Source organism: Panthera tigris, chromosome B4 (genome assembly GCF_018350195.1).
Source record: "Panthera tigris isolate Pti1 chromosome B4, P.tigris_Pti1_mat1.1, whole genome shotgun sequence".
In the NCBI taxonomy this organism is placed as follows: Eukaryota; Metazoa; Chordata; class Mammalia; order Carnivora; family Felidae; genus Panthera; species Panthera tigris.
Window position 1 is genome coordinate 75686779 of NC_056666.1, and position 25988 is coordinate 75712766.

General features: G+C 46.1%; 1 protein-coding gene across 4 annotated transcripts; it reads right to left on the minus strand.

Moving 5' to 3' along the window:
* Positions 1–7133: 7133 nt before the first annotated feature.
* On the minus strand, positions 7134–25650 carry FAM186B (family with sequence similarity 186 member B). 4 transcript variants are annotated; one of them, XM_042992224.1, is made up of 8 exons: positions 25621–25650; positions 22389–22614; positions 17930–18112; positions 13610–15284; positions 12902–13094; positions 11076–11254; positions 10188–10373; positions 7134–7471 (listed from the first exon to the last, which is right to left on the minus strand). In XM_042992224.1, the coding sequence occupies exons 2-8, from the start codon at positions 22504–22506 to the stop codon at positions 7303–7305; spliced, it is 2703 nt and encodes a 900-aa protein (XP_042848158.1). In that variant the 5' UTR covers positions 22507–22614; positions 25621–25650; the 3' UTR covers positions 7134–7302. The 4 variants fall into 4 exon arrangements, with proteins under 4 accessions (XP_042848158.1, XP_042848157.1, XP_042848154.1 ...); XM_042992223.1 differs by lacking the exon at positions 25621–25650 and adding an exon at positions 23595–23683; XM_042992220.1 differs by lacking the exon at positions 25621–25650 and adding an exon at positions 23447–23683.
* Between the last annotated feature and the right edge of the window lie 338 nt (positions 25651–25988).

Here is a 25988-nt window from a genome sequence, read left to right on the forward strand (position 1 = left end):
CTTCATTATTGCTCCTCGAATTGATTTCATTCTCTAATGTCTCTGCATTGCCACAACTGCCTCTCTAAAGCAAGATCTAGAACTACCACTCCTTTTCTTGAAAATCATCAGCTTGGCCTTCAAGCCCATCCAAACCCAATTCCAGTCCAGCTCAGCTCCTACAACACCTGGCTCTACCCAATGAACCACAACCACAGGGACCACTTTCTGGCCCATAAACAGGGTCTAAGCTGTGTTCTAATAGTGTTCTATTCCTTTAGATTCCTCTGATTCCACTCCTTCCACCTGTGGTAGTTCTACCCATCCTTCAACATTCTATTGAAAACCCACTTAGCCCAGAAGGCCTTTCCAGACCCTCATTGCAAAGAACATCTCCTTCCCCTGTTCTCCATTTTACTTTGTACCTATACGACATCACTTACCCTGAACTGTGTTTGTTGCATATGCCAGCTCCCCACTATTTGCTGTCTCCACACCAGAGTGTGAGGAGGGATTGTGTCTCAATGCCATCATCACACATCCAGTGTAACGTACATTGCACTCAGTGCACTCAGTAAGTTAACTGCTAAGTGAGTGATAGACGGATGAGTGGATGGGGAGTCCTTGGTGCAGTACAAGGATGTAGTTGTATTTATTTTAGCACTGTGCTTTGCATATGGCCTTTACTCTGTGTTTGCAGTAAGATCCTTGGAAGCTTGTTTTATTCACGTTTATACCCTCACTGCCTAGTGCGGAACACAGCCCCACAGTAGGTGTTCAATAAATGTTTAAGGACTCAATAAGTACTCATTTAATTTGCTCTCAAAAGCCTCCAGAGAAGCCAATGGCTTTGGCAAACAATATTTCATATGTGCTTTCTGCCAGCTTTGAGAGCCTGCCTTTGCAGGGCAGTGACAAGGGTGGCGTGTAAACATGGCATGACTGAGGGACTGTGAAGGTGGCCGACAGACAGAATTAGGGCTGTTATAGTGGTAAAGTGTTTCATACAGAGAGATGTGGCTCTCCAGGCAGAAATACAGCCCAGAAGAAGCTTCTGAGGCAAGAGCAGGCAGCTCAACTAATGAGGGATGGGATAACTCATTCCTTAGGGAAAGTCTGACTTGGTTTCTGTGTGTACAGCACTCTGTGCCGGGAGAAGCTACAGCTGTCAAAGCAACTGGACATCTGCTCCTAAAGAGTCTGAGGTCTAGGGGGGCTGAGGACAGGCCCAGCACTAATCCTAGAACAAAGGCAAGGTTGGCCAAGGCTGGGCGATGCATGAACAGAGGGTGGAGAGAGGTCCCAAGAGAAGGGGGGGATCTTAGGGAAGATTGGGGGGGACTTCACTGGGGGAGGGCATTTGAGCTCCCTTACTAACCTTTCCTGAATGGGATGGAAATTGTTAATAGCTTCCAACTGGTCTCCCTGCCTCCCCCTCCCAGCCTTCAGTCTGTTCTCATCACTGCAGCCAGAGCGATGCTCTTTTCTTTTTTCCAGTTTTTTTTTAAGTTTATTTATTTTTGAGAGAGACAGAGTGCAAACAGGGTGGGGCAGAGAAAGAGGGGAACAGGGGATCCCAAGCCGGCTCCATGCTGACAGCAAAAAGCCCAATGCAGGGCTCAAACTCACGAACCTCAAGATCATGACCTGAGCTGAAGTCAGACGCTTAACCAACAGAGCCACCCGAGTGCCCTTCCAGTTTGTTTTAATTGAGGTACAGTTGACACATAATATTACGTTAGTTTCAGGAGTCCCAGAGCAATGCTCTTGAGGTGTCGCTCAGATTATGTCCTTCATCTTCTCAAAATTCTGCAATGGTTTCCATTTTCATTCAAAGTAAACATGGCTCCTATTCAACTGGAGTAAAAGGGAAGTCCTTACTGTGGCCTGCAAGGCACTGATCTGTCCCCCGGTCGCCTCTCCCTCATCATTCCTATCATTCCTTCTCTTCTCCCACTCACTCACCTGGTGCCAGACACACTGGAGACTTGCTGCTTCTGGAGTTTGCCAGGCATGCTCCTACCTCAGCTGTTCCCTTGCCCGGTATGCTCTTACCCCATGGCTCACTTCTCACTTCCTCAAACGTCACCTCAGGGAGGCCTGGTATGACATATTTTATTTTTTTAAGTTTATTTTTTGAGAGAGACAGAGATAGCATGAGTAGGGGAGGGGTAGAGAGAGAGAAGGAGAGAGAGATGGAGACAGAATCCCAAGCAAGCTCCGCACTGTCAGTGCGGAGCCCAACATAGGGCTCGAACTCATGAAACTCTGAGATCATGACCTGAGCCGAAATCAAGAGTTGGACACTCAACTGACTGAGCCACCCAGGCGCCCCGACGTGACCTATTTTAAATTGTAACCCCTGTATTCTGGTACCTTACCCTCTTCTGAAATTTGTGTCTCTCCATGGCATCTTTTACCATCTAACATTCGGTGTATTTTAGTTCTAATTTCTTATCTGGTTTCCTCCAAAAGAATGTAAGCTCCATGAAAGCACTTTAAAAAATCTATTTTCTTCAGTACTGTATCCCTAATGCCTAGAATCATGCCCAGTATTAGGTGCCCAATAGATATTTGTTGAATGGATGAATGAATGAATGAGAACATAATGCATGTTTGAGGAAGTCTCAAGTAGGGCCTCCTGGCAGAGTTCCTAAAAACCAGTTGCCTGAAGAATCATTTGCAAAGACAGCACTCTGAACTGCAGAGCTGAGGCCCCTGCTGGGGTGGTCAAGGGAGGATGAAGTGGCCCTGACTGAGGGAGAGAGGACCCTGGCAACCAGGAATTGTCTGCAGGATCCAGATGTCCAAGGAGGAGTCAGGAATCTCTTGTCTCTTTCCCCTACCTTTGCCATACTTGCTTTCCACACTCAGCCGAGTACTGTCTCAGGGAAAGCCCACCAGTTTCAGCTGTGTCCATCTTTCAGCAGTGCCCAGATTTTAAATTCGACCCCTCTGATTCTCCAGGCCAGCTGAGGCCCTGAAACAAGCTCTTTGCTGCCTCCTTGTGGCTCCTGCAGCAAAGGAACTCTTCTGGAAAGTAAGGCCACACAGAAGCCAACACAGGGACTCTCTGAACATGGGTCGTGGGGGAGGAAACCTGAATCTTCTTGACCACATGGCAACTCTGAATTATGGCAACTGGCTGCCTCTCACAGACTTTGCCACCAATGGCAATGACCATCCACTCAGCAAAGTCCTGACAGGTGTCCCAACTGGACTCAGGCTTTGGTTGTTCCAGGCTGGTCACGCGTGGGGAAAGGCTTTGGAGCAACATTCGGATCCCAGGGCCTACCTCGATGGGCGTCGAGGACAGTCTGCTAGTATGTCTAGCCTCTCCCTACTCTGCCTCCTTCCAACTCACAGTCAATAAATAGTATTTGAGGGGTGATGTGGCCACAGCCAGTTCAGGGTGGGGTGTGTGTAGAGAAAGGGGCTGGGTGTGGCATGGGGTGGTGGTGGTGGGGCTGCAGGTGGTGAACTGGAGAGCCAGTGCCCTGCAGGCTGCTGCTTAGCTGAGCCACTGCTCGGCTGCACCCCATTGTTGTTTTTGCAGGTAACAGAAATCTGCTCAAGCTCATATCAGCCCCCCAGATGGGAGAATATTCTGGAATGTTACTGGGTTTATCTTGTGGACCTATATGGCAGGGATAGAGCTGGGCCTCAGGAACCATCTGGTTGAGTTTATTTTTTCTTTCTTTTCTTTGTTAATTAATTTATTTTGAGAGAGAAAGAGAGTGTGGGAGGGGCAGAGAGAAAGAGAGAGAATCCCAAGCAGGCTCCGCACTGTCAGCGCAAAGCCCAACTCGGGGCTTGAACCCATGAACTGCGAGACCATGACCTGAGCTAAAACCAAGAGTCAGACACCTGACTGAGCTACCCAGGCACCCTACTGAGTTTCTAGGAAGACTGCTTCTTGCTTCTTTATGTACTTTTTTCTTCTTTCTGGCTACTTTCAGGATGTTCTTTTATCTTTGGTTTCAACAGTTGGGACTATGATATGCTTAGGTGTGTTTTTCTTCCCGTTTATCTTGTTTGGGGTCCTCTGAGCTTCTTGGATCTGTGGTTTTTGTCTTTCGTGAATTTGGGAGATTCTGAGTGATTAGCTCTTCAAATATTTCTTCTGCCCCATTCTGTCTCCCCTCTTCTTCTGAGACTTCCATTACATACGTGTTAGATCATTTGTCATTGTGCCATATGTCTTGGTGCTTAGTTTTGGGTTTGCTTAATTGTCTGTTTGCTTTTACTTTTGTGATATAGTTTGGTTCATTTTTACTGAGCTAGCTCCAAGTTCACAGGTTTTTTTTTTTTTTCCTCTGCTTTTGTCCAGTTTATTGATAAACCTGTTGAAGGAATTCCTCATCTCTGATATTAAGGTTTTCACTTCTAGCATTTCCATTTTTCCATTAATTTTTACAATTTCCTACTCTTTACTCAAATTCCCCAACTGTTACACATATTGTCCACCTTTTCCACTAGACTAGTTTCTTTATGGTAAATATAGCTATTTCAAAGTCCTCATTGATAGTTACATGTTAGCCATGCTCTACTGTACTTATTTTTAATTTTTTTTTGAAGATGACTCCTCCAATCATGGAGTCAGTCATGCTCATCCTTTTTCTGGCTTTCCAAGTTGGCCTCCCCTGTACATGGAAGACAAGACCCTGCATGGCTTTTCCCTCCCTAGCTCTTTGGCTGGGTTGTCTTCAAAAGGTTTTTGTCCTTTCCACTTTACCCACACCTCCTTGAAGGTCACACTTAGGGCTTAAAGTAAACCCTTTCCTCATGTTCCCTTCTCCACATTAGTGTTGGTTCATCATCTTTGAGGTCCCCAAGGCCATGGCCATGCAAGCAGAGCTATGGCCAACCCCTAAATCTGACTCGAAGAAATATGCCAAGAAGTATTCCTTCCCATGCCTTGGCTTCCTGGAGATTTTTTTGGGGTGGAGGCAATATCTTATTTGACTAAGTACATCAACTTTGCTATGAAAAAAAAAATGAGACTCATGTAATATCAAAAACCTCATCTCTGGAAAGCCACCATATATAGTGCTTTAAATAATTTGAAAGGATTTATATAACTCTGCCTTGAAAATAACTGGCCATGAGTTTTTTTTAACGTGTCTTTGACTATGACTTCTCAACAATCATCATGCATAGGGCGTGCCTGGGTGGCTCAGTCAGTTAAGTGTCCAACTCTTGATTTCAGCTCAGGCCATGATTTCATGGTTTGTGATATCATATATCATAATAAAGAGACATAGATAGAAATATATCTCCTTGGTGTCCAAATCTCTTGGCTTCACCGATTGGGACAATCCAGGCCCTCTTTGTCCTCAAGGGGATGACACCATTGACAAAGCAGAAGAATCAGTCAGACACTTTGCTTTCTTGCCAGAGAGCTTGCTAGAGGATGTCCGGGAAGTCAAAGTCCTTCATCACTAGAGCAGGTATAGCCACTAGGCCCCTTAAGCACAATGCCAAGAGCCTATGAAAATGTACAAAACCTTTAAGAGATCATTGCCATCAAAATACAAAAATGTAAAAAAATTAATATGTAGTTGTTTACAAAACATAACATTGTCAGTTTCATTACACTGTCAAATTTAATATTAAAATATTTTCATTACATTTACAAAATTTGTTAGATTTCATCTCTATGCATGATGATGTTTTATAAATGTTTATTTATTTACTTGGAGAGAAGAGAGAATCCCAAGCAGGCCCTGCTCTGTCAGCATTCAGCCCAACACAGGGCTCGATTTCACAAACCATGAGATCATGACCTGAGCTGAAATCAAGAGTCGGACACTTAACTGACTGAGCCACCCAGGCGCCTCATATGCACAATGATCGTTGAGAAGTCATAGTCAAAGACGTGTTTTAAAAAAAACTCAAAAGATTAAAAAAAATTTAAGAAAAAGGGGCGCCTGGGTGGCTCAGTTGGTTAAGTGTCCAACTTCGGCTCAGGTCATGATCTCATGGTTCATGGGTTCATGGGTTCGAGCCCCTCATCGGGCTCTGTGCTGACAGCTTGGAGCCTGAAGCCTGCTTTGGATTCTGCGTCTCCCTCTGTCTCTGTTCCTCCCCTGCTCTCATTCTGTCTCTCTCTCTCTCTCAAAAATAATAAAATAAAAGATTAAATAAAACCTCATGGCCAGTTATTTCCAAGGTAGAGTTACATAAATCCTTTCAAATTATTTAAAGTGTTGTATTTAGTGTTAGGGCATTTTATTATGTAGGATACAACTTGGGTGAGGCCTCCAAAGAAAGAATAAGCTCGAGACCTGAAAGGCCAGGAGCGGCTCTTGGGTGTCACAGTTGTCCTGTGTTAAGACCTGCAGCAGGAATGCCTCTCCCCTTCCTCCCCAACCAGGCATCCTTGCCCTATGTTAAGCCATGGCTCAGCAGTCATTTCTACTCTCACATCATCTAAAGGCCAGCTTTTCACATCCCACATCTTCCTCTTCTTTTCCGAGTCTTCACCTTGGATGGAAGCACGCATGGGCACCAATCCTGATAAACAGAATCACTGGGTTGCGGGTTCTCTGAGGACAGGGTTACTTCCTAGACAATGTCCCCAGGCCAGGTGTGTCTGGGCCAGTGGAGGAAAGTGGGAGGCTGAAGGCCAAGTGGCAGATGAGGCAGATGGCTGTGTGCTAGACGGGAGTAGGGTGGACAGCGGTGCTCATGAGCTGAATCAATTCACGAAAGCAGTGTTGTAACTGCTTGAATTGAAGAGTTGCCAGAGATGGCCTCGTTAGACCACACCATCTAGAGGTGGAACCTCTGTGTCTTCATTTCTTCCACCTTTGTCCTCACTCCTCAGAGACATATCTGCCTTTGCCTCCTACCCAGTGACACCTGGCTCTGACTGGTACTTGATACTTCCTTTTGGTCTTATCTTCTGAGCCTTCCTGCTAATCATCAGCACATCAGTTACTTATTTGTCCATGCCTCTGATGAATTGAAAAATGACTGGTGCCTACTGCGTGCCGGGCACTAATCATGGCCGCCCTGGCTTTCTGGCTCCCAAAGGGCAGAGGTGACACTTGGGGAATCCTCCCTGATTGGCGTCCAGGTCAGGGGCCAGATGGTCATAGATCCGGTTCCAAAACTGAGTTCAGTGTGGGTTTCAGCAACAACACAAAAAGTTTTAAAAAGAAACACACCTCTATTTTATTAAAAATGTACAGTTTGGGGACTGAAGGAGGGAAGTGGTGTTTCTCAAAGTTCTAGGACTACTTAGCAATGCCCAGGATGTTTGTTTAAAAACACCAGCTGGGAACCTGCATTTGAAACAAGTTCCCATATGATTTTCAGTCACCCTGAAGTTTGAGAATCACCGACTAATGGATGGAGTGGGGACTGAGACTGTCTTGATCCTTCTGGCTTTACGGTTCCAGGGAAAGACTCATTTGACTTTTTACAAACAAGCTCAGCTGACTCATCTGGGGCTTCCCGGGATTCGTTTCTTTTGGTCGCCAAGACACTGAAAGAGTTAATTCAATTATGGGTTGGAGAGCAGCTGAGACAAGGCCCCAGGATGTGTGTGCCCACCTGGCCCACCCAAGAGCTTCCCTAGTCAGCTCTGGGAGACAGTCCAGAGCTGCGTCCGGACTTGACCTGGATGCGGAACTGCTTAACATAACCTCCCTGCCACATCCCAGGGGCTCTGCTTCTCTTCTTGTGACCTGCCTCTTGTCTCATATCACAGAAAATTTCCTCTTCCCTCCCTTCATTCTTCCCTGCTCCTTCCTATCCATGTTCCTTCCTCTCCACTCCCGTCTAATCTCCTTCCCAGAAACCAAGTTTTAATAAGCCCTCTCCTCTGTCTGCAGCATGTTGGAGATCTGTGCGAGTCTGTGCTCACTGCATCTTGGCCATGCATGTGAACCACCATGTATGTTAGCTGTGCAGGAATAGGCCGTGAGCAACAGAGGGCAGGGCAGTTAGAGTCAGGATTAAGATCCTTCTCCAACTGCAGACAGTGTTTGGTATATGCAGGCACACAGCTGTCTTACCTGTCAGACAGAGCCCAGAGGAGATGCTTGTAAGACAAAGCAGAGAAAGCTCTTGCAGAAGGGGGTCTGCTGGCTTTTGAGGGACATGGCCTTTCTAGTGTCCCAAACCATAGAGAGAAGATGAATAGCCCTTCCCCATATTCTGAGAGGCCACCCAGTGGCCTGTAGATGAGACAGGCTGTCCATTCCAGGCAGGCAGCATGTAGTTGGTCCTAGTTAGGAAACCAGATGGTGGTGTGACCTGGGCCAGGGGAGCTGGTGAGGCTGGCAGGATCACAAAGAAGTGAGTGACCTGAGACCACACAGCAGGTGGATGTGAGCATCTGTGATGAGGCAGGGGCAGGCGGTCAAAGAGAAGGTACACTCTGGGAATGGAAACAGAGTGTGTCTCCAGAGGCCACATGCACGAAGCACTCACAAAGAGAGCAGGATGGCCACCATCCCTGAGGCAGCAGGAGCCTGGACAGCGGCAGAGAACTTTCATCAGAGAGTGGCAGATTCCCATGTTATGATAACGGGGTCCCAAGACAACATGGCGAGCTCCCACACTGAACCATCCAGGACCAGCCTGACACGCAGGTAGGCAGTGCCAACCTGGGATGCGGATCAAGAAGACAGATGAAGCAGGGCTTTGTCTCTACACCTGATAGTATGATAAACTGAATGAACTTGTATGGAGTTAAGAAAAAAAAAAAGCGGGGGGCGGGGCGGGGGGGAAGAAAATTGTATTCACCTAAATTCCCCTAGAAAGGGGAAGCTGTCTTTGTTGGGAACAATATTTTGATAAGTGCTTAAGCCTGAAGCTGAGATCCCAGTGGAGGCCTGGGTGTGGGTGGAACAGCTCTGCATGAGACAGGAAGGAGTTTTTGAGTTTTGCATGTTACGCCAGAGAGAGGGGGAAGAAAGAGGCTGTTGTTTGGCGCTTTTCATTCTGAATCCCTTTCTCCAACATCCTCTTAAATTTTCAAAAAGATACTAATATCATGAAAGGCTTGGGGTTAAGTGGAATGCGTATTCTCGATATTTATGTACCCATATTATGTGTGGGGAAGAACAAAAGGGTTGGGGCCTCAGATTCAAACTGACGCCAAGCAAAGCCCAGGCACTAGCTGGGATGCAGAGAGAGGAGGAGCTCGGGGATGAGAGATCTACTATAGGGGACCTTGGGCAAGTTTAGCCAAATCTTAGTGGGGCGGGGCCCCAGTTGACCTCTGGTTACTGAGTTCTGCCACAGTGTTGTTTTGGTTGCTCTCAATCAATTTTGTTTGCTTTATCCAGCTCAACACCACACACATATACACACACAGATGCACACACACCTCTAAGCAATTCTCCAGGAACTGAAAACCAGGTATCTATGTACCAGCTGGGACTCTCAGACCCACTTCAGAGCAGAAGCAGAGCCAAGGACCAGCCTTCTTTGATGCTACCATGCCACCCTGTCTCACCTAAGTCCCTGTCTGGAGGACGGGGCAGCACCAGCATCTTACAGCCTTAATTCTGGTTAGATCTAGACTGGCAGCCATCAGTACCCTCTCCCTGTCAGAGATCTTTAATTGGGGCAGGGCCAGGGCCATAAGAGGCAGCAGGGATTGCTGTAAAAATCTAAAAATGCTCCTTGAAAGAGCCTTAAGTCTTCAACAGAACCTTCCTAACTGGAATAGCCTCTTGTTGGCCTACTGAGTCCTGCCTCTTCCTCTCAGCTGCTGTTCCTGCGAACTATTCTCCAAGGCAGTAAAGAAATGAGAATGCCAAAGACAGGCCCAGGCCTGAGTCTCAGGTTCATCACGTGATTCTTGGTCTCCTTCATCTCTCCATTCCTCTACCTGGCTCTCCTTGAGAACAACCTTCAGGCCTAGGACAAGATTCACATCCTGAGCAACTCACATGCAGCTCAAAAAACAACAAACTCACATGCAGCTCAAAAAACTTGTGTAGCGATCTTCTGAGACACTACATAAAGTCCTCTGAGAAAACTAGAATGGTGGCATGGGGACCCAAGCTGATGGCCAATGAGGCAGGTAAGCATCTCTCTGTCTGATGTGGTACAATAAATGAGGTTGTTATGAATGTCTGGAAAGAGATCTCTTGGGTGTTTGGACAGAGTCAGTGTGTACTCTGGCCCCTGACCTTGGTGGGAAGGTTTCTCCAAATCCAGATTAACTATCCAACCTTGTACCTTACCAGGCCTTGAGGGACCTCAAGCTTTTGTGGTAGGAGGAATGCACATCCAAGGTCAATAGCCGGGGAATGTCTGGGCACCCCCCTAGCTGGTCCCAGGGCAGGCCGGGGGGAGTCTTCTTTTCTATTGGGTGACTGGAGGAGGCCACATCAGTCTTCCAGATGGCTTCTATCTGGTTATCCTGTTGTCTGGGGTGTGGAGGTTGAAAGTGTAGAAAGAGATAAAGGGTTAGACACACAGAGGGAGACTGAGAAACAACAAGCTGTCCAAAGCCATAAGGCCCAAAACGTCAGGACTTGTTTTCTTTCCCTCTCAAATAGTTGTTATCACCATCCTGTCACCTCTCTTCCCCTTAACTCTAAGCCTCACCTCCCTGGGGCTCCTTTGGCTGAGGAGCTGCTGAAGGGGTGATGGGATAGCCTCTGTTCTTCTAGGCACATGCCTCGGGGCTGCTCTGCACTGGGCCATACTAGGTGAGGATGTGGGTCTTCTTGACTGCCCAGAGGCTCATGGTATCTCTTTCTGAGCCTGGGTGGTGGGGTCACACGGTGGGAAGGATCAGGCTTGTTTATATGGACAGGCTAATGGCAGGTGCTGGACCAACAATGTTCAGGGCAGAAATGGTTGTAGGCTCTCAGATGTGGGTCCTCAGAGTCTTTCAGTTGCAATGTGAAACCTATCTGGATAGGGCTGGCTCCTGAGCCCACCCATCTGGGCCAATGGCTAGAACTGAGCAAGGCAGCTGAGAAGGCAGGCATCGTACAACTCATGAGGTGAACTCTGCCTGCCTGTGCCTTCACTAAGCTCCCAGTCTCCCCAGTCTGGCCACCCCAGCTTGCTCCATCTCCCCACCCATCCAGCTGGCTGCCTACCCGCTTCCCTGCACCTACCGAGCCATGCACAGGGGCTCACATTCCCAGTGCTTGCATGGAAAGTGCCCAGGAGGCTGCCTGCAGGAGGGGCCACATGAGTGCATGTGCCGGAGAGAGGATGTGGGTGGCTTGTTTTTCCTCGGCTTTGTGGAGGTGACCACAGGGATGTGCAGACGAACGTTCCACTCCAGCTGGAGCTAGAGACACCAGCAGAGAGGCATCAAGGAGACAGGAATTTATCCCCTCTCTAGAGCAGAAGGAGGCATAGCCTGACTCAGGGCTAAGAAGAGAAGGTAAGGCCCAGGGAATGCCTCCAATCAGAGAGCCCTAGAACCCCCAAGTATCAAATTCCCTAAAAATTCCTTGAATTATTATTTGCTAGGTTAGTTCCTGTTTTCTCCTTTGTTGTGGAGAATCTGGACAATGAGCAAAACAGCAAGAAAAAAACTAAAGGAAGCCAGAGCAGCTGGAACTCGAGAGAGCACTCAGGATTCACAACATGAGGCCAAGTTGTGCCTAGAATGCTCTGGGTATTTTTGTATCCAGCCTCTGCCCTGGCACTGGGTAAGGAGCTGGGGAAACCCTTCTAGCCACCCAAAGAATTGTCATATAGTCCGTTGTTAACAAGTCAAGACACCTACAACTTAACAAGTGAAGATACCTACAGGAGATGATTGGGACTAGTACAAAGTGATAGGAAACTGAGTTGGGAGATGGCCCCATGACCAAGGCTTCTCCAACTGCCTGACACAGGCACTTACACTAAGTCCCTCAGCACACGGCTTCCCCCAGACTTGGGGGGATTCCCCATGGGTTCTGAGCCAATGCTATGATTTTCTAATTCCCTGGGAGGTCAGCTAGTCCTCTGCGGACCATGTCAGCACTTGCTACTTCTCTGACCCTGCTAGCAGGGGAAACTGAATCTAGCCCTCAGAGAGTAAAAACAGTGCAGACCCACAGATCAGGCCTCAGAGTGACTTTGTACTGTCAACAGCAACACCAAAACCCAGAAGGCAATGAGAAGTGCTGTCAAAAATGAGAGGGAAAATGCATTCTAACCTAGACTTCCATATCCAGGCCAACTGTCAATTAAGAAGGTACTAGGGGCACCTAGGTGGCTCGGTTGGTTAAGCATCTGACTTCAGCTCAGGTCATGATCTCGTGGTTCATGGGTTCGAGCCTCTGTGCTGACAGCCCGGAGCCTGGAGCCTGCTTCAGATTCTGTGTCTCCCTTTCTCTCTGACCCCTCTCCCACTCATGTGCACGTGTCCTCTCTCCCTCTCTCTCTCTCAAAAATAAAAAAATAAACACAAAAGAAAAAAAGAGTGAAGGTACTACGTAAAGACATTTTCAGACAACCAGGGTTTCACTGATTTTACCTGGCAGGAACCTTGGTCAGGAAGTGATCAGAGGAGACCTGGCATCTAGAAACCAAAGGAACCATCCACAGAGAGAGGCAAAGTGAGATCCCAGCATGTGGGTAAAAAGGACAGCTGTGACTAAGTCAGTAGAGGAACCAGAACACACAGGAACAGGGCAGAGGGTCCCGTGGGGGAGGGAGAACTTGAGCATAAAGTTGGGACTACAGGATCCAGCTGCCTTCTCTCTCCAGAAGAGTCTTTCTTCTACAGTTCTGTTTGAGGGCCCCTCTCTCTCCCACTCTCCCCATATAAAAAAATCAGAAAGCTGCCCTTCCTTATGCTTGAGCCTCCAGCCTTTGCCTCTTCCTGGCTCAGAGTCTCTAACCTGCCCTCTTATTTCCTGTCTGCTACCCTGCCCCCAGTTACACCCCACCAGCTCACATCCCTTCCAGCTGTGCTGACCCCCCAATGAGGGAGGCCCACCTTGGGGAACATGGTCACCATGCTGCTCAGGCACTCTCGGCGCTTCTCCTCCAGGTCCTTCTGCTTGTCTGTCCAGGCCTGCAGCCAGAGGTTCTGCAGGCGGTCAATGTTTTCCAGGTAGGTGTAGAGGTTCTGGGTCTTGTAGGTAGTCTCAGTTTCTTGCATAACTTGTATGTGGTTGGTCACTTCTTGTCTGGGAAATGAGGTAAGGGAGTTAGTGGGTGAAAGGGCCTGCTCCCCAAGTCTCGTAACCAGCGTTGACTCTGCGTTTGTAATTCCTGACAGCAAGGAGGGAAACAGAGGTTGCTGAGAGTCAGGAAAGCAGGGAGCAGAGAGGTGGGAGGTGGTGGCAGGTGAGGAGCCTTGGGGCCAGGCTGGAAACAGAAAGAGAGAATAAGGCCAGCAGGGGAACATATCAGGTGCATTAGGGACAGTGCGATAGGAAGAGAGGAAGAAATAAGGAAGTGGCCTCAGAGGAAAAACCCACTAGGGAAAGAGCAATGTGTATGTGTAAATGCCCGACCTCCCACACCTCCAGGGTCACCCCAGGCCCAAGGTCAGACATCCTTTGCCAGCCCCCTCCCTCAGGGGACCTTGTCCAGGTCTGGGGTGACTCTCCATTCCCATTTGCTGCGTGCTCCTCCTCTCCCTTTAGGTTTTGTCTCTGCCCACACACTGCAGTTGGCGTGGGTGTCAGGGAGTACCTACCGGAGGCTCTGGAAGTGTCTGTAGCGGATGTACTTATGGCACAGACACTGCAGCCGAAGCACGTTCAGCTCCATGGTGGTGGTGGTGAGATCCAGCGCCTTGGTGCGTAGGTAGTGGGGCAGCCCCAGGTCAGCCTCCTCGCTCAGGAGCTGCAGATTCTTCCTCTGTGCCTCCACATCCATGTGGTATACTTTCCCCTTGAGAGTTACTGAAGAGATACGCAAAGGAGGCCGGGACACCTTTTGGATGGATGTCCCCGTGACAGGAAAGGAGGCCGATTTCTTGGGCTTCGTGGGAACCTGGCAGGTCCACGGTTTCTGGGTAGACTTGGCTGAACTCGTGTTCCTCTGGTTTCTGGGGGCAGGCTGCTGGGTATTAGGGGACCTGGGAAAGTGCTTCCTGCCTTGGTGAGCAGACTGGGCCCGGCTTGAGGGAGGTGTCAGCGATGCCTTCTCCAAGTTCCTCCACTGCCTGGTGGTCATGAAGAGCACCCTGTCTGTGCCCTCCCCTGGAGGCTCTGGCTCCCTCCACGGGCCCCCTTGCTCCTTTTCTTGCTGGCCCGACCTCTGCCACTGCTCCCTCGCCGCCTCCTCCACCTTCCACTGTTGCAGCTTCTCCCGGTGTTCCTGCTCCAGCAGGGCCCACTTCTTCTGACGCTGCAGCCACATCTCCTCCTCCTCCAGCCACTGCTGCCTCTGCCTCTCCCAGCGGAGCTCTTCTTCCCAGTGCTCCGCCTTGCTCTCCAAGGCCACCTTCCTGGAGCTCTCTGGGGACAGCTGCATCCTCAAGTGGGGCTTAATTTGGAGTCCTTCCTTCTCCTGGGATGCTTCCTGGACATCCTTTTGGTCTTTCACTTGGTGAAAGAAGTGGCCTGGGCTTTCTGCCACCAGTCTTTCCCATATCTTAGGAGACCTGTGATCCACCGAGGACAGCATCATGGGCTGAAGATGTTCGGTGTCCTTGGTGCTGTACATGTCCGCAATCCTCGAATACATGGTCATGGTGGAAAGTGGCTGAGATGTTGAAGGCCTGGCACCACTGTCCCAGGCTGTGGCCATGGGACCTGGGGAGAGTAGTGAAAACCACTGCTCCTTCTTGGGTTCCTGCTGAGTTTCCTTCATGACTGTTTCTTTCTCTGGGAGGGTCTCTTTCTCAGGGGGTCCCAGGGAGTCAATCAAGATCTTGGTCGGTTCTTCTGCTTGATCTCTAGCAGACTGAGCCTTCTTTAGCTGGAACTCTAAGGCATGCTTTATCAGGAGAAGGTCATGGTATTTCCCCCCTAGAATTTCCACTTGCTTTAGCAGGGCATCCCTCTTGCTCTGGAGAACTTGGAGGGAATTCTGGAAGTGTAGCCTCTGGGTGCTAAGTTCTTTGGTCATCTCTATTTTCAGGTTCCTGTATTTGGTCTCCAGGCTTCTGTTCTCTTTGTGCTGGAGGGTCAAGGCCTTGTTGAGGTTCTCTACCATGGCAGACATGTACCTGATGGCTCTGACCTCCCCCTGGTTGAACATGGTGGAGTCCAGGAGCTCCTGCAGCATGGACTTCACCTCAGAGACCTTAGTGCAGGTAGCATGACTGTCCTGGAGCATCTGTTCTGGGCTCAGTGGCTGAGGGTAGGATGCAGATTTTGGGGGTCTCTGTTCCCACCAGCCCTGCCAGAAGGTGTGTTTGGATACTAGGAGAGACAGAACAAAGGCAACAAGCTCCCGTGAGCCCCAACAATTATACTGATTCTGCACACCCTGCCTGGCCAAATTCCCATCCAACTCTCTTACGCCTTTGGCAAGAATAAGGAGCTGAGGCAACAGGTGAGGCCAGGGGAGATGTTGTCAGGAGAGATCTCTGCCAGGCTCAGAGCTTGCTCAGAGCTTACCTGTCAGGGTGAGCCAGCTCCATAGCACCTGCAGGGCCCATGGGCCTGAAACTATTCAATTCAGTTCAGTTCAATTCAGTGTACCTCTTTTTTTTTAATATTAAAAAAAAATTATTGTTTATTTATTTTTGAGAGAGAGAGAGAGAAACAGAGTGCAAGCAAGGGAGGGACAGAGGGAGAGGGAGACACAGAATCTGAAGCAAACTCCAGGCTCCGAGCTGTCAGCACAGAGCCCGACATAGGGCTCGAACTCACGAACTGCGAGATCATGACCTGAGCCGAAGTCGGACACTTGACCGACTGAGCCACCCAGGTGCCCCTAATTCAGTGTACTTCTGATCTCATGTATTTCCCTGGAGTAAAGTCACTTTTCTAATCATGCTACTTCCCAGACTCAATATCCATGTTTGGCTATCTATTGCCAACTATCCAAACTCTGGAAACCTACCTGGCACTTAGACTCCAGGCCACCTGAGAAGTTTTGTTTCCCTTTCCTGTTACCATTAGACTGTGTAGAGAATTTATCACATGGTTCTGCAACTGTTCATATGTTGGGTTTTTAAATGACTAATGTCATTTCCCATTTTGGGGGTCATGAACTCCTTTGGTAGTTCGATGAAAGCAGGGGACCTTCTCCCCAGAAAAATGCACATAAACACAGACTGTGCACTATGTTCAAACCCGTTCATAGACCTCAGCTCCTCAGGGCTGGATCACGATTATAGTTGTATCCCCTTGATCTACCATATGTAGAGCTGCTGGAATGATTATCTTGGATCATCCATTCATTTGCCCATTCAGTGAACATCACTAACAGAAAAAACACTGGCTACCTTTGGGTGAGGAGCTAAAGGGATATGGAAATTAAACGGCATTGAAGTCAAACTAGCATTTAGCTAATATTGTCAGAGAGGTCATGTGGTTCAGAGCTTGAATTCTGGAATCAGATAACTTAGACTTGAACCCCATCCTTACCACTTGCTTTAGGCAAGTTTCCTAACTTCTTAGTGCCTCTGTTTCTAAAAAATGGGGATAACCAACCAAAGCATCTACTTGTAAGATTTCACTAGATTATGCATGTTTAGCGGCAAGCACAGTCCCAGGTATCTAGTAAGTGCTTAATAACTAATCCCTAAAAAGAAACTAATAAGACACAGTCTTTGCCATCCAGGAGTTTATAATCTAGCTATGAAATATATACAAATTACTATACTTCAAGATATAACATGGTAAGGATTGTAGGAGAGATTATCTCCTTATCCATCTTTCCCTGCTTCATCCCTCCACCAACTATCAATCTTGCTTGATTGATAAGGAGTCTGGCCATGAGAGTCAATGGTGAAACACGTTGTTTCTTAAGCTCTGAGCATGTTTTAAGCATGGTGCCAGATGACTTACACCCAGTGGAACCCTGCAAGTGGGCGGGTGCTCCTCATTTTGTATATGAAGAAAGTGAGGTTCAGAAAGATCAAGTAACTTGTCCAAAGTCACACAGTCAGAAATTGGCACATGGGATTCAAACCTCAGGTCCATCTGACTGTGAAGCCCATATTCTTGAGTAAGATTAAAAAGCCAGAAAACCTGGGGCGCCTGGGTGGCTCAGTCGGTTGGGTGACCGACTTCGGCTCAGGTCATGATCTCACAGTCCGTGAGTTCGAGCCCCGCATCGGGCTCTGTGCTGACAGCTCAGAGCCTGAAGCCTGTTTCAGATTCTGTGTCTCCCTCTCTCTCTGACCCTCCCCCATTCATGCTCTGTCTCTCTCTCAAAAATAAATAAACATAAAAAAAATTAAAAAAAATATTAAAAAAAAAAAAAAGCCAGAAAACCTAAGCGTGGGGTCTGGTTTTGCCACAGATTTTTGCTTTGTTTTGTTTTGTTTTGTTTTGTTTTGTAGTCCTTTCTCTTCTCTGAGATTTAATGTTCTCATCTACAAAGCATAGGAGTTAGATAATCTCAGGTTCCTTCTAGTGTTGACAGGAGTAAAATTTCAAGGTTGAACTATGTTGTTGACTGACCATTCCTGGAGCAGCCACAATTAAGAAGATCCTGGAAGGGCATCTGGCTGAGTCTCGCCAGACTTCTAGGCTCTACAGCTGGATTTGGAGTAAGGAAAAGATGTTCTTTGGGCTGTAGCTACAAATTCCAGCCTTTTTGGCCTACTAGCCTTGATTCTCGGGACCTGCATGAGGCTACAGCTCCAGAGAGTACCAACAGGGACCTGTCTCCCCATTACCCCTCCCTCTAGCCCCAAGGGATTGCTTAGAACTGCTCAGTGCTCAGCTTGGGTTAAACACCCCAACCCCTCGCTATTGCCTCTCCATCTCAGATAAGGCTTCTGTTATGGAGGAGAGTCAGAAAGACCCCACAGGTGCTGGCATGTGACCTCTTTTCCTGAGATGGCATCCACCCCATTCAACCCCCCTTCCCAGGTCTTCCTGGAACCTACTTTGTGTCCTTTGCTTTTGTCCTTCAATGAGAGTGGAACAAAGGGAAGTGAGAGATTCGATGCCTCCTTTGGTGGCAATGAGAGAGAGAGGTAATACCTTCTCCATCACCTCAATCCATTCATCCAGGGCTTCCTCTTCCTCCTTACACTTCCTGTTCCTGAGCTCATAGGTCAGACTGTCACCTAGAGAGGGAGTGGGAGATGCAGACTGAGTGCAATCTGTCCTCTAGGGAGCCCCAAGTAGTCCTATAGCACAGGGGTTCCAGCAGGAGGCTTTGAGGTTGGATTAGTTTCACCTCTTAATAACTGTGTGATGTTGGGTAAATCACTTACTTCTCTGAGCCTCAGCATCCATGCCTGTAAAAGGGTTGGGTGGGGATTAAATGAGATAATGCATGTGAAATGATTAACGTGAAGCCTGCTGTGTCGAAAACGTACAATAGACATTAAACAGTATTGTTGTTTAACTATAAGGCTAGGGATGTGTCTGCCTTGTTATTGCTCTATCCCCATTGCCTAGTTCAGTATCTGGACAATTAAATGAATTAACTGGAGTGAAAAGCCTACTTAGTTCTTGGGGGCAGCTGAAGGATCATAGAACTATGAGCTCCTTGGAGGCAGGGCAGGGTGAAGGGGGTAGGGCACATCCCTATACCATCTCACTCCAACACTGCAGCGTCCACCCAACCCCATAGCAGCCTAAGGTCTCACGATGGCGCAACAGTGATGCTAACAGGGGCAGCACCTGGTCCAGGACTGGGTATAGTTGGTCCACACTCAAATGGCTATACCAGTTGTTTACAGCTGGCATCAGGGCTGTTTGGCCCATGCAGTAAGGGTCATTAAGTACTATGAATATCACCCATGGATTCTTCTATAAAACACCCGGTGTGGTCCATCAAAAAACTGTTAGAGCTAATAAACAAATTCAGTAAAGTTGCAGGATACAAAATCAACATACAAAAATCAGTTGCATTTCTATAAACTAATGATAAACTATCTGAAAAAGAAAGAAAACAGTCCCATTTACAACAGCATCAAAAACAATAATATACTTAGCAATAAATTTAACCAGGGAAGGATCTCTACACTGGAAGCTATAAGACATTGATGGAAGAAACTGAAGACACATATAAATGGAAAGATATTCCACCTTCATGGATTGGAAGAATCAATATTGTTTAAAATGTCCATACTACCATTTAGAGCCATGTACAGATTCAATGAAATCTCTATCAAAATCCCAATGGCATTTTTCACAGGAAAAAAAAAAAAAAAAAAAGAAAAAAAAAAATCCTAAAATTCATATAGAACCACAAAAGGCCCCAAATAGCCAGAGCAATCTTGAGACAAAGAACAAAGCTGGAGGCATCATACTACCCAATTTCAAACTATATTACATAGCTATAATAATCAAAACAATATGATATCGGCATAAAAACAGATACGTAGATAAATGGAGCAGAATCGAGAACCCAGAAATAAACCTATGCATATATGGACAATTAGTATTTGACAAGGGAGCCAAGAATACACAGTGGGTAAAGGATGGCTCTTCACAGTGATGTTGGTCAACCTGGACATACACATGCAAAAGAATGAAATAGGACCCCTATCTCACACCACTCACAAAAATTAACTCAAAATGTATTAAAGACTTAAATGTAAGACCTGAAACCATAAAACTCCTAGAAGAAGACATAGGGAAAAAGCTTCTTGACATTGGTCTTGGCAATGATTTTTTGGGTATGACACTAAAAGCAAAGGTAACAGAAGCAAACATGAACCAGTGGGACTATATCAAACTAAATAGTTTCTACACAGTAAAAGAAAGGATCAATAAAATGAAAAGGCAATCTACAGAATGGGAGAAAATATTTGCAAACTGTATACCTGATAAAGGGTTAATATCCAAAATAAGAAGTTCATACAACTCAATAGCAAATGAAACAAAACAAAACAAATAATCCAATTTAAAAAATGGGCAAAGGCCACACAAGATGTGATAAAGACAAAAGGAAGCTGGCCTGGTCTCAGAGATCTTTTCCTTCTTGATGCAAGTACACAGCTTCCAGAAAGTGGTCCCATGACAAGTGACAGCAATTTAACTAATTGTAGCTACTTTGTAGCTAGTTGTAACTGTGCAAGAGTCATATCCACATCCCTTTGATCAAATTTACTGTGCTAGCTATGACACATTTTGAACTGGTTTAAATGTACACGGCACAGAATCAGTTATCAGACAGCCTACTGACTTGGGGAGAAACTTATGTATAGGTGCAAATCTCAGCATCGCCCTGGAGTTTAGGAAAGCAGGCAAACATGTGTCCCCCACTGTGCTGATAAATGTGTCCATGGTCGCTGCACTTTTCCAAACACCTGTCAGTGTGGGCCTGGCTGGGGCAGGACCAACTCCCCAGTGATGAGGAAAGGACAGCCCAGAAAAATTAAATGATTTGCCTGAGTTTACGCATCTACTAAATGGTAGAGACAGACACATCTCCTCCACAGCCAGTAATTTTAACCACAAGGGTGTGGTGTCTCCTGAAGTTGGAAAGGAAGTTCAGTCAATGTGACAACGGTCAGTGACACTGAAGAGAGTGAGAGCAGGAGGCAGGGGCCGACAGTACCAGACAAATACCAAAACAAATATCCTGAGATATTTTGAGGGCACACTAACATTAGAGATGATGAATTTAAAATGACACCAATTTGGAAGCACTTATTTTGTTATTTTTAATTTTCTCATTTGTAGTATTAAGGATGTTAAGCCAGATTATATTTACAATTCCTTTCAACACTGTGATTAAATACGTATGTGCAAAAAAAAAAAAAAAGACAAAGGATCTATTTTTTAAAGAAGACATACAAATAGCCAACAGGTAATGGAGATCAACATCACTAATTGTCAGGGAAACACAAATTAAAACCACAATGAGATATTACCTTATTCCTGATAGGATGGCTATTATGAAAAAGACAAGAGATAAAAAGTGTTGATGAGAACACGGAGTAAAGGGGACCCCTGTGCACTTCTGGTGGGAATATAAATTGGTACAACCATTTTGGAAAACAGTATGAAGGTTCTTCTAAAAATTAAAAATACAATTGTGATAGGATACAGCAATCCCACTTCTGGGTATATATCCAAAGGGAATGGAATCACTGTCTCCAAGAGATATCTACATGGCCATGTTCATTGAAGCATCATTCACAAAAGCCAAGATGTGGAAACACGCTAAGTGTCAGTCAGTGGAGGAATGGCTAAAGAAAATGTGGTATATACAATGAAATATTAGTAAATCATAATAAAGAAGGAAATCCTGCCATTTGTGACCAAGGGGATATACCTTGAGGGTATTATGCCAAGTGGAATAAGTCAGATGCAGAAAAACAAACACTGTATGATCTCACTTATATGTGGAATCTAAAAAGCTGAACACACAGACACACACAGACACACAGACACACAGACACACACACACACACACACACACACACACAAAGTTGAATTCACAGAAACAGAGAGTACAGTGGTTGCCAAGGGCTGGGGGGGTGGGGGAAATGGGGAGCTATTGGCCAAAGGGTATAAAGTTTCAGTTATAAAATTAAAAAGTTCTGGGGATCGGGGCGCCTGGGTGGCTCAGTCGGTTAAGCGTCCGACTTCAGCTCAGGTCACGATCTCACGGTCTGTGAGTTCGAGCCCCGCATCGGGCTCTGGGCTGACGGCTCAGAGCCTGGAGCCTGCTTCGGATTCTGTGTCTCCCTCTCTCTCTGCCCCTCCCCCATTCATGCTCTGTCTCTCTCTGTCTCAAAAATAAATAAACGTTAAAAAAAATTTTTTTAAATGTTCTGGGGATCTAATACACAATGTGGTGTCTATACTAACAATACTGTATTGTATACTTGGAAGTTGCTAAGAGAGTAGATCTTAAATGTTTTCACCAGAAAAAAAAGAGGGGGGGTAACTTGTAAGGTGACAGATGTGTTAATTAACCTTATTGTGATAATCATTTCATAACATATACATGCATCAAATCATCACATTGTACACTCTAAAGTTACACAATGTTATTTGTCAATTACATCTCAATAAGTATGGAAAATTTAAAAATATAGCTAGCATGGATTTGAATTTAGTTTCAACCCTGCTGATAGATGAGATGTCAGAATGGACCTATGACAGGCTTCATCACACATGCAGCTAATGTCACAATCTACTAGGTTTTGGACTATTACATGTTTGCCCCTCTGGTGAGTGGAGATGATTGCTGTGACAGAAGCAAGGGAATATCTCACTGGAGTGTGTCTTTTGCTCCCTTGGCAACCCACCAACCGCCCTGCTTTTTCCTCCCAGTGAGAGTTGACCTGGGGTGGGGAAAGGAGGAGCCAAGAGCCAGTGTGGGACCAAGTCAGTGGGGAAGCGGCCCGCCCTCAGGCAGCCAGTCTACAAACTCACCCCAGTTACCCAGCCAGCGGAGAATTTCATACAAGTGCTTCTCTTTAGTATTAGCATCTTCAGAGAAGGAGGCAATTTTCTCCAGTAAGATGAATCTGTTCTTGCCCTTTTGCTCCATCTGGTCAGGTTTTGCCTTTTCTTTTAAATCATATCCTAATTCTTCCTGGAAGCTGTTGATGACACAGTTGACGTTGTCCAAGATGTCTGAGAGCTGGGAAGAAATATCCTATATGGGAGGCAGCAGATTGTAGTGTTTAGGGGTGTGAACTCTAAAGCCAGATACCAGGTTCTGGTAGTGTGATCTCAGACAAGTCAGTTCACCTATTGGGGCTCTAGTGTTCTTACTTCTAAAGTGGGGATCATTATATATCAATGTCACAGAGTTTCTTCTAAAGATTAAATGAACTAATATTTGTAAAGCACTTAAGACAGTGCCTGGCACATAAAATAAGTGTTAGCTCTTATTAATGTCACTTTGATGATTAAGACCAAGTCAGGAAGGGAAAGAATACTAAATATCCAGGGCAAACAATTCCTTCAGAATTTCAAAATTTTCTAGGGACTTCTGGACATCTCACAAGGATCCAGAGGCAACAGACTGGAAAAATGAGGCCCTAAGAAACCTTTAGGATCAGAGGTACTAGAGGCTCATGGGCAGGGTGATTTCAGCCTTTGGCTATTTCTCTTTAAGCTTCTAGGGCTTAGCTTGAAGGATTCTGACAGGTTGCCCGAACAGACCTCAATCAAGAACTCTGGGCCCTTCCTCTGGCCCTGCTAAGACCTACCACATAGTGGTAGGACCATCCTAGGGCTTCCTTATGGGCTGTTCCCTTCCTGTGCCCAGCCCTGCCTCAGAGGGCTGGTTCGATTCCAGCTGGCCCTGCAGAGGCCAAGTCAAAGAGTTGGAATTTTGAATTAATCTGCTTGCAAATCCAGCCTGTTGAAGATGCCGGGAACCCTGAGGGCCCAGAGCTGGAATCTTGTCCTAATCTAGGATCAGTTCTCAGTCTCCACATCAGATCCCAAAAGAAGGGTGACCCCCTTATCTCAGGTGTTACCTCCTGAGCCCGTGTTAGCTGGGCAGCCTCAATCCTTGAGATGATGGCTTTGACTGATGCAGGGGTCACCAACTGTAGGGGCCTGTTTTTCTCCATTTTGGATCACCCTGTCATTCGCAAAGATGTCCTGTGTCTCTGGTACACAGACCTGGACACGTGATACTGGCTGCTTTGGGGTTAAGGGCTCCAGGGCAGTTCCTGAGTATCCTGCCTAGCCACAGCTCCCTGTAACTGCCAGACATCAGGTTCCAACTGACCTTTTCTCCAGTGACATCATCAGTTAGATTAGAAGAATGGCTCCTTGTCATCTATCTGCTTGGCTATCTAGCTTTTTATCCATCGCTAATATACATTAAGTTGACCTGTTGCTTTAAGTAATTAAATGTTCTTCTACCAAACTAAATATTAATGGCTAAAAATAAGAAAAAGCAATTAGAAAATGTTCTTTTCCCAAAGAGAAGTTTTTAAAAATTAAAGCCAGTCAATAACTAACGATAATATGTTTGCATTTGCACCAGGGGTCAAGGGTCAATCTGCACTTTTACTTACTGAAGGTGACCATTATTGCAAGATGGCTTTTAAAAACAAATGTTTAAAATGGACATTGCTATATGCCCAGAACCTAGAACCAAGCCTGGCACACAGTAGGCACTTAATAAACACTTGCTGAATGAACGCATATATAAGAATAGGTACGTATAATGCAAATTATTCTTCCATGCTATTTAAAAGTATTCCCATTTAGGGGCGCTTGGGTGGCTCAGCTGGTTGAGTGTCCGACTTTGGCTCAGGTCATGATCTCATGGTTCATGAGTTCAAGCCCTGTGTCGAACTCTCTGCTGACAGCTCAGAGCCTGGAGCCTGCTTCAGATTCTGTGTCTCCCTTTCTCTCTGTCCTTCCCTTGCTCACACTCTTTCTCTCTCTCTCTCAAAAAATAACCATTAAAAAAAATTTTTTTTAATTATCCCCATTTAACAGATAAGGAATTAAATATTGTAAGTTCAGTTCTTAGCAGTGCCATGGCCACTTAATAACTTGTCACCTGACACCCATCTTTCATATACCATCTTTCATTCATATATTTAAAGTTAATTCTTTTATTGCCTCTTTCACTTAACAAACACTTATTGGTAACATTCTACATGCCAAGCCTGGTCCTAGATGCTAGAAATACATAAATGAATGAGATCTAGTTTTGTCTTTGAGGCACTCATACCCTGGTTTACGGATACCTTTCTATCTATACATCTTGAACTGGATAGCCCTTTAATCCCTTATGATTTCAGAGCATGTTGTAATTTACAAACAACTTATTCATGTATGAGCCAGCTAAGGTTCAGAGGACTTAAGAGATTTACCTAAAGTTACAGAGCTGAGAAGTACAGAGTCAGGACTTTACTCTGATTTCCTGATTCCCAATCTGAGGTCCTTTCTTTTTTTTCCCCTTTCTCTTTCTTTCTTTTAAACCCAATCATATTGATAATTAGATTACATATAAATGACCCAAACAAGCCAATTAAAAGATAGAGATTATAAGGTTCAATTAAGAAAACCCCAAGAATCAATTATGTGCTATCTAAAGGAAACACACTTTAGGGGCACTGGGGTGGCTCAGTTGGTTAGGTGTTGGACCCTTGATTTGGGCTCAGGTCATGATCTCACCACTCATGGGTTCAGCCCTGCATCCGGCTCCTTGCTGGCAGTGCGGAGCCTGCTTGGGATTCTCTTGCTCTCCCTCTCTCTCTGCCCCTCCCCTGCTCGTGCACACGTCCTCTCTCTCTCTCTCAAAATAAACTTAAAAAAAGAAAGGAAACTGGGGTGCCTGGGTGGCTCAGTAGGTTGAGTATTTGACTTCAGCTCAGGTCATGATCTCACAGTTGGTGAGTTTGAGCCCCATGTCGGGCTCTGAGCTGTCGGCTCAGAGCCTGAAGCCTGCTTTGGATTCTGTGTCTCCCTCTCTCTCTCTCTGCCCCCCCCCCCCACCGCTCACATTCTGTCTCTCTCTCAAAAATAAATAAATGTTTAAAAAAAACCATGCTTTAAATAAAAAAAACACACATAGGTTAAAAGTAAAAAGATGGAAAGAGGTAAACCATGCTAATACTAATCAAAAAGAAAGTTGGAGTGGCTATGTTAATATCAGAGATTAGAATAAGAAATATTAGTGGGGCACCTGCGTGGCTCAGATGGTTAAGCATCCGACTTTGGCTCAGGTCATGATCTTGTGGTTCGTGAGTTCCAGCCCCACACTGGGCTCTCTGCTGTCAGCACAAAGCCTGCTTTAGATCCTCTGTCTCCCTCTCTCTCTACCTCTCCTTCACTCTGTTCATTCTCCCTCAAAAACAAACATAAAAAAAAGAAATATTAGCAAAGATAAAAAGGGAGGGACATTCCATAATGATAAAGGTGACAATTAATAAAGGGGGATATAATCCTAGATGTACATGCATCTAATGACAGAGTTTCAAAATATATGAAGCAAAAAAATAGAAGTGAAAGGAGAAATGGACAAATCTACAATTATAGTTAGAGATTTCAACA

Bases quoted from the DNA above. Each gene is read 5' to 3' on its own strand.
- FAM186B (XM_042992220.1), bottom strand. From the start codon at position 23,542: ATGGAGAAAAACAGGCCCCTACAGTTGGTGACCCCTGCATCAGTCAAA. The intron at 13,095-13,609 runs GTAGGTACTCCC...CTCATTTCCCAG, and splicing joins AGACACTTCCAGAGCCTCCG to ACAAGAAGTGACCAACCACA. The intron at 10,374-11,075 runs GTAGGTGCAGGG...TCCACACCCCAG, and splicing joins GAGCCCCTGTGCATGGCTCG to ACAACAGGATAACCAGATAG.